At 48.6% G+C, this 12,321-nt stretch overlaps 2 protein-coding genes and 5 non-coding genes across 8 annotated transcripts; 1 reads left to right on the top strand and 6 right to left on the bottom strand.

Moving 5' to 3' along the window:
- Nucleotides 1-991: 991 nt before the first annotated feature.
- Idh3b (isocitrate dehydrogenase (NAD(+)) 3 non-catalytic subunit beta) lies at nt 992-5,897 on the top strand. Of its 2 annotated transcripts, none has more exons than XM_075962154.1 (12): nt 992-1,119; nt 1,253-1,333; nt 1,457-1,555; nt 1,666-1,786; nt 3,348-3,408; nt 3,481-3,613; nt 3,724-3,857; nt 3,950-4,052; nt 4,135-4,281; nt 4,681-4,775; nt 4,890-4,950; nt 5,772-5,897. In XM_075962154.1, the coding sequence occupies exons 1-12, from the start codon at nt 1,084-1,086 to the stop codon at nt 5,844-5,846; spliced, it is 1,146 nt and encodes a 381-aa protein (XP_075818269.1). In that variant the 5' UTR covers nt 992-1,083; the 3' UTR covers nt 5,847-5,897. The 2 variants fall into 2 exon arrangements, with proteins under 2 accessions (XP_075818269.1, XP_075818268.1); XM_075962153.1 differs by having other exon boundaries at nt 5,474-5,897.
- Nop56 (NOP56 ribonucleoprotein) lies at nt 5,896-10,825 on the bottom strand. The gene is made up of 12 exons (XM_075962152.1): nt 10,702-10,825; nt 10,462-10,551; nt 10,012-10,126; nt 9,512-9,673; nt 9,117-9,315; nt 8,615-8,802; nt 8,380-8,531; nt 8,109-8,209; nt 7,614-7,762; nt 7,277-7,398; nt 6,965-7,099; nt 5,896-6,330 (listed from the first exon to the last, which is right to left on the bottom strand). The coding sequence occupies exons 1-12, from the start codon at nt 10,702-10,704 to the stop codon at nt 5,980-5,982; spliced, it is 1,767 nt and encodes a 588-aa protein (XP_075818267.1). The 5' UTR covers nt 10,705-10,825; the 3' UTR covers nt 5,896-5,979.
- LOC142845294 (small nucleolar RNA SNORD57) lies at nt 7,165-7,234 on the bottom strand. The gene has a single exon (XR_012909854.1). It is a non-coding gene; the product is annotated as a small nucleolar RNA SNORD57 (small nucleolar RNA).
- Nucleotides 7,480-7,549, bottom strand: LOC142845295 (small nucleolar RNA SNORD56). The gene has a single exon (XR_012909855.1). It is a non-coding gene; the product is annotated as a small nucleolar RNA SNORD56 (small nucleolar RNA).
- On the bottom strand, nt 7,961-8,046 carry LOC142845314 (small nucleolar RNA SNORD86). Its single transcript, XR_012909874.1, has one exon. It is a non-coding gene; the product is annotated as a small nucleolar RNA SNORD86 (small nucleolar RNA).
- On the bottom strand, nt 8,876-9,008 carry LOC142845301 (small nucleolar RNA SNORA51). Its single transcript, XR_012909861.1, has one exon. It is a non-coding gene; the product is annotated as a small nucleolar RNA SNORA51 (small nucleolar RNA).
- Nucleotides 9,787-9,856, bottom strand: LOC142845317 (small nucleolar RNA SNORD110). The gene has a single exon (XR_012909877.1). It is a non-coding gene; the product is annotated as a small nucleolar RNA SNORD110 (small nucleolar RNA).
- Nucleotides 10,826-12,321: the final 1,496 nt, after the last annotated feature.

The following is a 12,321-nucleotide window of genomic DNA, read 5'->3' as shown; positions in this document are numbered from 1 at the left end:
AGACATTTTGAACCCTTTGCGTACCCAGGACTTCTTTGGAAAAACATTGAAACTCATGGATCATGTCTTAGAGGTCTTATAAATAGATAAAGTAATTCAGATTACAAAGAAAACTCACCATGTTGGTGTGATAATAATAAAACTAACTTGGAGCTGATGAGATGGCTCACTGAGAAAAGGTGCCTGCTACCAAGCCTTCTGGCTTGAGCTCAACCCTTGAAAACTACCTAAGGCAGGAGAGTACCAGCTTTCTCAGTGGTCCTTTGACCTCCACTCTAATAAACAGGAAGCTAATTTGCAATACAGTTGTATTTTTATTGCTTTTCAATTCATTGAATAACTATCTATAATCTAACATTGGGTCAACAATGTCAAAGTAGGTATCAGTTACACACACTCATTTTGTTTTTCCAGACAGTGTAACAGCCCTGGCTGTCCTGGAACTCGCTTTGTAGAAGAGGCTGGCCTCGAACTCACAGAGCTCCACTGCCTTTGCCTTTTGAGTGCTGGGATTAAAGGTGTGTGCCACCATGGCCAGCTAAGAATAAATCGTATTTTAAAATACACCCCAAATGAAATGTGTCGTGAAAATATATTCGTGATGAAGTTCAAGCCTGTGAACAACTGTTTAGAGCAAAGAATAAGATCCTATAGTAAAAACAAAACAAATCCCCAGAGAACTGATAAATACCCGGTAACAGGATAAAAGGAGAAAACAAACATCTCCCATAGCATAACAGAAACATTCACAGACTCCCTAGAATTCTCAACTTATTGTTAAACTCACGACCTCGTTGAGCAAATAGCCACATGTTCTTTAATATTTAATATTAATAGTACTGAAATTTCAAAAAAATTAAACCTGACGACTAAAAACAAAGCAAGCAAGCAAACAAACAAACAGGCTATGTGTCCCATGATTCTACATTACTAAAAATAAGGCCAGAGGTAACTGAATCGGTTTACCCTCCCGATTGGTAACAGAGAAAGAACGGCCAAGCTCGCCAGGGCCGACAGGAAGTCCAGCTCCCATGGTCGCGATCGCTTCCTGCGTCACTTCCTGCGCGACTAATTCCGCAGAAGATGGCAGCGCTGAGCAATGTCCGCTGGCTGACCCGAGTGAGGCCGGGGACGTGTTGGGCAGAGGGTGGGTGGGAGAGCGAAGGGTTTGTCCAGAGTTTCCAAAAGAAGGCAAGGTCAGCGCGGTGTAAGGGGTGTGGGTGTCCCAGATCTGACCTTGTGTCTGTTGCAGGCGGTGGTCGCCGCTCGGAACCCCGGCGCTTGGAGATGTCTCCGAACATCGGCTACGGCTCACGCCGCTTCCCAGAGCCAGGTACGCTCGAGCCCGGTTTCGCTCTCGTCCATCCTTGTCCCTCCCCTGGGTTTCCCCTCCCCATCTCTCTCCCTCTGACTCCTGCTTCTGCCCCTGCTCCATCTCCGCTGGCCCCACTCACAGGCAGAAGATGTGAGGGTTGAGGGTGCCTTTCCTGTGACCATGTTGCCTGGAGACGGCGTGGGGCCAGAGCTCATGCACGCTGTTAAGGAGGTGTTCAAGGTGAGTAGCCTGTGGCAGGGCATGGGTGGTCAAGCTGGCTGCGGGAATGCGTGGTTTGAGATGGAAAGTTCATTTCTGACCCAGTCCTGTGCTTGGACCGATCCCTGAAGGCCGCTGCTGTCCCCGTGGAATTCAAGGAACATCACCTGAGCGAGGTGCAGAATATGGCTTCTGAGGAGAAGCTGGAGCAGCTGCTGAGTTCCATGAAGGAGAACAAAGTTGCTATCATCGGTTTGTATGCCACTCACTCTGTCATTTAAAGGCAAATGAGCAAGTGTTCCTAAGTCTCTCTGCGGCATGTATATGTCGGCTTCCCAGACTGCCCTCTACTGATACTTGGGAATTTGTTTCTTAGTGGGAAACTTAGGAGGTCGGCGAAGCTGCATGGGTTTGGTGCCTGCTGAGTCTGTTGTCTCCGTGGTCAGACCCTGTTAGCCGTGTCGGCAGTGCCCATTCTAACCGTTCCATTTCTTCTGCTGTGCTGTTTTATTCCCCTTATTGGATCCTTTTGGCTTCTTGGTTTTCCCTTATAGGCCGTTTTCCAAATCTGTTTTCTTGGACAGCCTGACTGCCAGGGCCAGCTTTGGCAGAGGAAAGTCGGTTCTTTATACTCCTGCCTCTGACTTTCCTGTTTCCCTTTTCACAGCTTGTTCTGTGTTTTGCTCACCATCAGCTGTGTGAGTTGTCACGTGACTTGTGCTCTTCCCTCTCTGATGTCACCTATCAGAATCCTCACTTGCTCATGCTCATTTTCCATGGTTGCCATCGGGTGCTACAGTTTTGTGGGTGGCTGAAAATAATCTAATTGTACTCTCAGTTCTGAGGCTACCGTCCCTCTGAAGGCCTAGAACGAGAATCCTTTTCCTGGTGTTCTTTGGTTTATAGACATTCACTTTTTATGATCACCTTTATCTCTTTTTGATTTACCACTGGATTTAGGGCCCACCCTCATCCAGGGCAATTTTATCTCAAGATTCCTAATTCTATGTGAAAAAAAGTGTTTTTCCAAGTAAGATCACATTTACAGCTCCCCACCCCACTCCAATAAATTCTGTTTATGGTTTCTTGGCATAAGGGCATGGGCCTGTCATTTTGGGGATCACTGCTCAGCCCACTGTACTCAGTTACCCGAGGAACTGATTAAAAGTGCCAGCTTTACAACATTCCCTAATATTATCAGACAGGATTCCTCCTCTGCGCGCCTCTGTTTGTTGTTAATCCCATTCCTTGTCTTCCCCAATGCATTGTTTGCTTGTGGAGGGCAGGACTTGGTGTGGTTTTGATTGCAGTCGATTTTCAGTAAGTAGTATCTGAGAAAACAGAAAGTCAGTAGACCCAGGAACATAAGGAAAGCCACTGCTTTTCAGTTTGTTATTAAACCCAGGTTCTTTGATTAAAAACAAATACCTCTTAGGTTATTTTGTGGCGCACACCTTTAATCCTGCACTTGGGAGGTAGAGGCAGGCGGATCTCTGTGAGTTCGAGTCCAGCCTGGTCTACAAGAGCTAGTTCCAAGACAGGCTGTAAAGCTACAGAGAAACCCTGTCTTGAAAAAAACAAAAAAAAAGAAAAAAGAAAAATTCCAACATAGATACAACTAAAGCATTACATTTATTGCTTTGCATTTTAGCTACATTATCTGTTCTTTACCTCTTGCCAAGGGCGATAAAGGATGAGGGATTTGTGAGTCGGAGCTGGGGAGTCTAGGTTATATGATGTCAGTGGGAGATTGGACTGCGGTTTCTGCTTGACCTCTGTCTAACCCTACTTCCCCCACACTTTGTTTCCACAGGGAAGATCTATACCCCAATGGAGTATAAGGGCGAATTAGCTTCCTATGATATGCAGCTGAGGTAGGTGGATGGGTAGGCTTGGTCAGAGAGGTGCTGGGCACCAGCACAGAACTGATGGCTGTCTACCCTCAGGCGTAAGTTGGACTTGTTTGCCAATGTAGTCCATGTGAAGTCACTTCCTGGATACATGACTCGGCATAACAATCTAGACCTGGTAATCATTCGAGAGCAGACAGAAGGGGAATATAGCTCTCTGGAACATGAGGTAAGGCCCAGAAACTGGGGCGTGTGGGGGCACAGAGAGAGGCAGGCAAGAGGTAGAGGCCTCTTTGCCGCCTTTCCAAGTGTTTGTCATCAGTCACTTCTCTCGCCTAGAGTGCGAAGGGTGTCATCGAGTGCCTGAAGATTGTCACTCGAACCAAGTCTCAGAGGATTGCAAAGTTTGCATTTGACTATGCCACCAAGAAAGGGCGGAGCAAGGTCACAGCTGTTCACAAGGCCAACATCATGTGAGACGTGGTTTTTGTGTGCCTGGGTTCCTAGAGAGGTATCATCCCTTTAGCTCTCTCGACTGATTTTTGTCTCTTTGGTCCATGAACAGGAAACTTGGGGATGGGTTGTTCTTGCAGTGCTGTGAGGAAGTCGCTGAACTATACCCCAAAATCAAATTTGAGACAATGATCATAGACAATTGCTGCATGCAGGTGAGTTCGCAGAGGGAGAGCAGGGAGTGGAAATCTCCTTTTTTGTTGGAACTCTTCTTCATTTTCATAATCTTACCCCTAGCTGGTACAGAATCCTTACCAGTTTGATGTACTTGTGATGCCTAATCTTTACGGAAACATTATTGACAATCTGGCTGCTGGCCTTGTTGGGGGAGCTGGTGTGGTCCCTGGTGAGAGCTACAGTGCAGAGTATGCAGTTTTTGAGACGGTGAGCATGATTATTTTTCCCCTGGGCATAGTGGTGGCATATGTCTTTAATCCCAGCACTTGGGAAGCAGGTGAATATTTGAGTTCAAGACCAGCCTGGCCTATATAGTTCCAGAATAGCCAGAGCTACACAGTGAGACCCTGTCCCCAAAACCCAAACTAAGAAAAAAAAAGGAATTATTTCCTGTTAGTTATCTAGTTATCTGTACCCAGCCTTCTCTGACCTTGGGTAGGTGTGCTGTGTTCCTCCTCTTCCATCCCAGTGCAGCTTCCTCTCCCACTCCCTACACCTCTCAGTCACCTTGGCCTGCCTTCCTTCTGTGCTATAATGCCTTTTGCAGACCTTCTCCTTTGCATGTGCTTGTCTCCTTCCAGTGATTCTGGCTTGTTTTTTCCACAGGGTGCTCGGCACCCCTTTGCCCAGGCCGTGGGCAGGAATATAGCCAATCCCACTGCCATGCTTCTGTCCGCTTCCAACATGCTGCGGCATCTCAAGTAAGTTATGGGAAGCTGAAGTGGGGTGGAGGGTGGGTGTTGGAAGGGGAAGCACAGTGGGAAAATCTGGGTGGGGTGTTCTGGTTGGATTCTGAGATTCTCCTGTGTTGACAGCCTTGAGTATCACTCCAACATGATTGCAGATGCCGTAAAGAAGGTGATCAAAGTTGGCAAGGTAAGTTCAGAAAGGTCTCAAGGGTTCAGTACCATCTGCTGGGGCACTTTCCCTCCAGGACCCCACAATACCTGCTGTAATCTCGGGGTTATTCACCTCCCTTCTCTGGCTGTTTCATCCTCTTGATCTTCTTCACCTTAGTTCCATCTGCTGTTCCTTTTCCTGCACCATCCATTGAGCCTTTCTTGGGCCATCTGAATGCAGACCTTGCAGCTTTCTCTGGGGGTGGAGGTAGCAGGCAGGCAGGAGTAGGTCCTGCCTGTCTTTCCTCCCACCTGGTCTCTTTTCCTGTTCCTGCAAGGTAACCTCATCCTTTGATCCACATCTCCCCATCCCAGTGCCTGTTCCTGTTCATCCTCCTGTACTGCCTGTCTGCTCAGAAGTGAGCAGGTCCTTGTTCCTCCACACCTCTTCACCTTCCATTCTTGCTATATTCTTTTTTCTTGGCCTCCATGTCATATTGCCCCATCTTCTTCATGGGCTCTCTTTTCTTCCCCTCGGCTATTGCTGATGGTGGCTGTAGGTTCGAACTCGAGACATGGGCGGCTACAGCACCACAACCGACTTCATCAAGTCTGTCATCGGCCATCTACACCCCCATGGGGGCTAGAACCCTCACTCCCTTCAACTTCAAAAGGACCATGCTCTACCTACACATCCCTTCAGTACAATGGACCAGGGAAGAGAACATCTATAGACAGTAGACCATAATTGCTTTTCTGAGGCTAGGCTGTCCTGGGGGCTGGCATTAAGGGTACCAGTACAGGGTGGGCATTGGGACTGGGTCCAAAACACAAGATGATGACAGCTTTTTCCTACAGGTTCGAACCTCAGACATGGGTGGTTATGCCACGTGTCATGACTTCACTGAAGCTGTCATTGTTGCCCTGTCATAAATCTTACACATGCACATGTAAAGAATTCAATAAATATAAACATACAAGCTATTTTTTTGTGTTTTTATTGGGGTTAATCATGGGTAGGAACTGTCACCTTCAAGGTATGCCCCTCCCACCAAGCATGTCCATTTTAATCCTCTTGGGATGCTTTCTGGGACTTTTTCTTTTTCTTTGTGGTTTTTGTAGAGCTAGTAGCAGCTTCAGGTTCCTCAGAAAATTTCCTTTTCTTCTTGGGGACAATGGGGCTTGCTGCCTCTTCTGGTTCACTGGCCATTTCCTCCTTCGGTGAGGATTTCTTCCTCTTGGGAGGGCTTAAGCTGCTAGTAGCCACCTCTTCAGGGTCACTGGCCAACTCCTCCTTGGGAAAAGCTTTCTTTTTCTTACTTTTAGGCAAAGAGACAGGTGGATCTTCCATTCCATTTTCCTGTGGAGTCTCCTGGGGTTTCAACTTTTTCTTCTTCTTGGGTTTTTCATGTGTCTCCTGAAGGGAATAAGAAAATGAACACGTTGCTTCTATGTTAACAGCTGCAGTTCCCCTTAGATAGAATCCAGGCAGAAACCTAGTCCTCCTGGCGACTTAGTTGCATGGGCGATTTGGTAATCCAGTCTCAAAGCTACTCCCAGGTAGAGAAAAATTTAGTGAATTTTCTTGACCCTTTTAAAACCTAGAGAAAAAAAAAAACCCTGTATGCTGGTCACAATAGACATGCAGAGCTCCCAGGGGACCCTGAAAAGGAAATACTAATAGCTCAGGTTGAAAACCCTGGGGGGGACAATTCTAGACTGTCACACTGGTGACCTCCTACTTCCACCACCCCCATCATGAGACACTATCTAAATTTCCAGACAGAGACCAGGGAGAACAGGAATTCACACCATCCCTGGTTGAGGGCTCCTGGGAGGCAGCCGAGGACAGAGCACACTTGCCCATGGAATGGGCCATGTGCTACAACCAGCATTCCAGGCTCTTGGTCAAGTTCTCTCAGCACCTATCTCCTCCCTATAGAATCAAGAGGTAGTTTTAGTCCAAAAAGCCCAAGCTCCAGACCATGGTTTGATGCCCTTTGTTCTACTGTTGAAAGTCCTACAACCTAGGACCCAAGCAGAGGACTGACCTCACACTCCTCTGGAGTGCTACTGTTTTCTGAAGATGCCTGGGCCAGCGCAGCCAGTCGCTTCTTTTCCTTCTTCAAGCGTTTCTTCTCCTGTTTTTCCAGTTTCTTGGCAATTTCGGCAGCCGCTTCCTCTGCCTGGCAAAAAGGAAAGCACTGAAACCCGAAAGACCCCTGGCTGCCGCAGCCCTTCTAGCCCTGTTGGATCAGGCTCATTAAATCAGTTTTCTTGCCTCCATTTCTTAATCAGGCCAAGACAGTTCATCACTTCCAACAAAATCACAGCATTCAGCTATTCCCAAAGCACATACTGACCTGAACCATGGCTTCCTTCATGACATCCAGGTTCTTCCGTGGAATCTCTCCAGTCTCATAGAAAGACAATCGCTCCTCAACTTGCTCTCGGAGTTTCTCCCCAAACACACTTGTGGGTACCTCTAGATGAGTGTGTATATATAAACAAAGCCCATTATACCCTTGAAATAACAAAGTAACCACCAGTCCCTCTACCCTCAGCTTCTCTCAGACCCAAAGTGTCAACACTCACTAGGTGATATCTGTTGACGAAAAATATTACCATCATTGTAGAAGCTGGGTTCACTCCCCGCCTCCTGCAACCCCTTCCCTCAAATGTCAACTTCTCCACCCATACCAGAGAAGCAGTCAATTCTTGATGCAATACTGCATTTGTTCGCTAGATATCGGGAGATGCGGCCTTTGTTCTTTGCAGCTGCTCGACCAATGAAGGTAGAATGGAAAATGAGTCCATATTTTGGTGTATTACCTCTTGTCTTCAGGGCTCTGTGAGAATAGTCAGTCAACAGTTTAGGGTCAGAAGACCTGGCCCAGCTGTCCAAGTTCCCCTCTCCCCACACTCTCACACCAGGCTTGGCTGGACTTTCTACCTCGACACATGCCAACCCAGTTCCCAAAGGCAGAGAGGGAAGGCATCCAATGTCGCTGACCTGGAAACTTGGTCCCTTTTTGCTGGGCCCTGGGAATCACTCAGACACCAGGACTGGCCATCACCCCCATAGCAGAGGCCTGTATAGGTCAGGGAGTCCTGGTCAGCCATCATTGTAATCCCCAAACAAAGCAGTGGGCACCAGAAGCAGCACCTGACATGGGCAGGCGCCCTCACTGGTACCTGAACAGGGCCTTTTCAGCCCCAAGGATCTGTACTGTGGATGCTGGGTACTTGGCCAGGTTGGTGAGGCTGCCAGCATGAGCAATGAGACGTGCACCTACCTGGAGAAAGATCCAAGGAAGAAGCAAGGTGAGTAAGGGGGAACTGACCTGTGGTTTCACACCTTATTCTCCTCCCCACCATGCAACAACTAGGGACAACATGGTAGCCAGAAGTATAGCGGTACAGAATGTTAACACTTTTATTCCCCCATTTATTCCCCATGACGCACCGCTTCCCCAATTAAGGCTGACAGGCTGGGGGCTACTTGGCTCATCTTGGAGCGAAGGTAAGTGTGTAGGCTCTGGCGATACTCTGATAAAGACACCACACGACTGGAGAAGCTCTCGATGTTTATCAAGTCGATAGCAGATATGTCCATGCCTAGGAAACACCTAGTGTGAACAGGGGGACCAGATACTCAAGGAGTCTCGTACCTTACGCAGGTGGCCGGGCTCTGCACTGACCCATGGAGGACCGAGAGGCATCCAAAATGGCCTTAGCCTTGGCCCCATCCATCGTCAACTCTTCCAGTTTCTCCAGCTTTTCCTCATTCAGCTCCCTGCGGTTCCCAATGAACTGAGCCAGGCGACAGTATGTGGCATTGTCATTGATGATCTTCACCAGCTCTGGAAAATGGTACCCATACCACTCCCTGCAGAGGAACAATCATTCCCTGACCCGGTTTGCCAAACCTCAAATAAATCAGATCCCAGACTCCCTCAAATCCATGTCTCCCCATTCACAATACAGACCAGGCACAGTGGCCTGGGCTGAGGTGTACATGGGGTGGCTTTATTATACCTCCTCTTTCTATACAGCCAGTGTAAGAACACAGCCTGTGGTAAGCACAAGGAGGCCTGGCTTCAGTCCATTACTCTACCCTGCTTGACCTGGTTAAGTTTGTAATAGCTAAACTTCAGGCCAAAGAAGAGCCCAGGATTTGGTAGCCTCTGCACTGCATCTTACCTGACACGCATCGAGAAGGTATTGATATCTTTATCCAGTTGGTCCAGAAGACTTATGGACTGGATGATCATATTGTCCACCCGGTTCACATTAAATTTAACTTTGGCACGAGAATAGCTGTGTCCCAGCCCTAGCTGGGCTTTACAAGCAGACAGGTCTGTCAGACCCTTTACCAGATTATGGAAGTGCAGACGAACTCCTGGAAAGGAAGATAGGGCTGTGCATGAGAAAAGTCTCTTCTAGAATCCACGTGGCCACTTACAGTTGATAACCACCCATCTCTAGTCCCCCCTACTGGCCTCTATGGGCATTGCACCCACAGGGCAGGCATAATACATGCAAACACTTCTACATATAAAAATCTTAAACAGTATGTATAAGTAGGGTTATCTCACCTCGAAGGACCTCAGCTATCACACCCCCAGTCTGGCAGTTATATCCCAATTCTTCCTGTATTGCGGCACCAATTTTGGGGTCTCCAACCCCCAGTAGTACTTTCTTCTTTTTAGATGGCAGGTATGTCTCCAGAAGCAGGCGGAGGTCCTCATGAACAACACCTTGGGACAAAGAACACAGCTCCCACTAACACGCTGAAGAACACTTTACCTGTAAAAGAGGACCTGGCCTCCACATCGGATCATGCAGGAACACCCACCCACCCCTCCAGGCATTGCTCAGAAACATGGAGTCATCAGTGAACACACTCAGTGGATTGACAGATTCTCAAGTCATCATTGCAAAGCCTGGCTTTACCACAGCAGCCCGACTGGGAAGCATCCAACTCCATTAAGGTGTTATTTTGTAGGTTTCAATGCTTAGCACACATCATGCTTTGAACAAAATCACCGAAGAACACCGTCAAGGACCACACGGGGCTCAGGGAAGCGAAACTCACCTTCAGACACGGCGTTGGCATTCTCCAAGGCAACCTGGGATGAAGAAAACGGACAAAAGGCCACCAGACGGACGACATTGTGGAATTTGCCAAGGTTAAGTACACACTCCTCCACCTGTGGAGAGAGAAGGATGAATGGGTTCTTTTCATTTGGCCTCTACAGCGCAGCAAACCAGGAACACCAGCTGTAATAGTAACTGAAACACTGGTGCTAAGCCCCACATCCCGATTCTACTTTAATTCTCAGGAAATAGAATTTGAGAAGTTTATCTCCAATCTCTAAGGAGATTACGTGGATGCGCATTAATTAAAGATCTCATTCCAAGGCTTTCACTCCCCCCCCCCCGCTGCGCCGGTGCGGTCGGCCACGTGGGAACACGCGGTGCATGATGGGGTTCGGCGGCCTTAGGGGCTGCAATGCAGCACCGTGAGCCCACCGATCCCACCCACCTGCGGCTGCAGCAGGCTGATTTCCTCCACTTCCTTCAGCGACAACAGCGCGTAGCCGACCGCATGCTCGAACAGCACGTGCAGCAGAACCTGAAACGAGAGCCGGCGTGCGGGCCATCAGTCAAATCTCCGGGTCTGCTGGGCCGCTCCTAGAGCAGGTATCGGCCCAGACTCCGACCCGAATCCGAAAGCAGCACACCCAGGCCTTCACGTCGCTAAAAACGCAAAACCGCTCCTCACCATGGCGCCTGCTCCGTGCCCAGCTCGCAATGCGGCTTGCGCGCTCTGGCGCGCGGAACCAGACTGCGGAGGCCACGCCTTCTCCCGCCTGGCCAATCAGAGGCCGGGGACGGAACCATTTTCGTGCCTCCGGAGGGGTCCGCGGGGGGATGGTATCGCCCGTCGGGCGGGCTGGACTGGAGCGGGCGCGAGCGGGCCTGCCCAGCCGAGCCTCTGCGGCTGCGCGAGCGAACCTGTGCGGTGACCTAGGACGCATGGCCCCCTGAGGCCATAGAGTGCTCTGGAGGCCGCCCTTCTCCATCTCTCGTGCTTTTGTCCCCCGTGTCCCGAGCGGCGGAACCCGATGAGCGGAGGAGAGGCTCCCTGATGAGCGTCGCAGGCTTCCCGCTGGCCTGCGGCCTCTGGTGACAGACACTCCGTGTCCTCGCCTGTCGCCTGGGCTTCCGTCGCAGACGCTGCAGAAATGGCGGCTCCTCTCCGTCTGCCTCTTCCTCTTAAATTTTGTTGCTCAGAAAGTGATGGTGCGAGCAGTAACGTAGACAGGAAAGGTTTACTTCTTCCTAGGTCTGTTCCCTGCCCTGTTTAATAGAACCCAGCGCTGCTCGGCGCCACGTGTTGCTCATCGCGGGGTAGGCCCCAAATTCTTACAGGGAACAGCATTGCTGTTCTCCAGGGCTGCTTTTAGGCACACCGAAGCGGCTAATTTAAAATTACCTTTTCTTTAGATTAAAAAAAAGTTAATTTAAGTAATGTTAGGATCATAAGTCCCAAACATAGTTATTTATTAAATAGTCTGTGCCTTAATGAATTAAAAACAATAATGCTTAGGGAATTTCTCCTTCCGGTTTACTGTTTTCTTTCGGTTCGGTCCTCTTCCTCACACCTCCCATCACTCTCCTTTTCTTCCTTTCTCTCTCCCTCTTTCTGTCCCCCTTCTCCCTTCCTCCTTCCCTCTTTTTTTTTTTTTTGACAGGGTTTCTCTGTACCTCCTTCCCTCTTTCTCTCCTCTTTCTAGGACTGACTTAAGGATTGGCTCTGTAGCAGAGAATGATCTTTGAACTTCTGATCCTCTGGGCTATCTCCCCAGTCCTATGCCATCTGTTACTGAATTCAATGCAGGCCCTGAATGTACTCACCAACTGAGCTCTACTACAAGTCCTTGGGGGATTGTGAAAAGTCTCATGACTATAAGGCACATTTGTAAGAAAGGTCTGTTTTGTTTTCTTAATTTTTTTAATTTAATTAATTTATTTATTTTGGTTTTCGAGGCAGGATTTTCTCTGTGTAACAGCCCTGACTGTTCTAGAACTCACTTTAGAGACCAGGTTGGCCTGGAACTCACAGAGGTCCCCCTGCCTCTTCCTCCCAATGCTGGGAGGTGTGCACCACCACACCCGGTTTATTTTGTTAAAATACTGAGTGCTTTAACAAAATGTGCAAGATCTTCATAATAGTTTTTCTTTTCGCTCTTTGTGGTTTTGGTGATTGAACTCAGGGCCTCAAGGATGGTAGGTGAGCGCTCCATCACTGAGCCATCTTCCCAGCCCACTTTTTGGTTCATTTGCTAATAACTAACACAACATTTTATGAGAGAATTTCCTAACACCATTTTTACACATC

The sequence above is a fragment of the Microtus pennsylvanicus genome, chromosome 2, assembly GCF_037038515.1.
Source record: "Microtus pennsylvanicus isolate mMicPen1 chromosome 2, mMicPen1.hap1, whole genome shotgun sequence".
Classification (NCBI taxonomy): Eukaryota; Metazoa; Chordata; class Mammalia; order Rodentia; family Cricetidae; genus Microtus; species Microtus pennsylvanicus.
The sequence above is the reverse complement of the archived record's forward strand: the minus strand, read 5'-3'. Positions and strand labels throughout refer to the sequence as shown.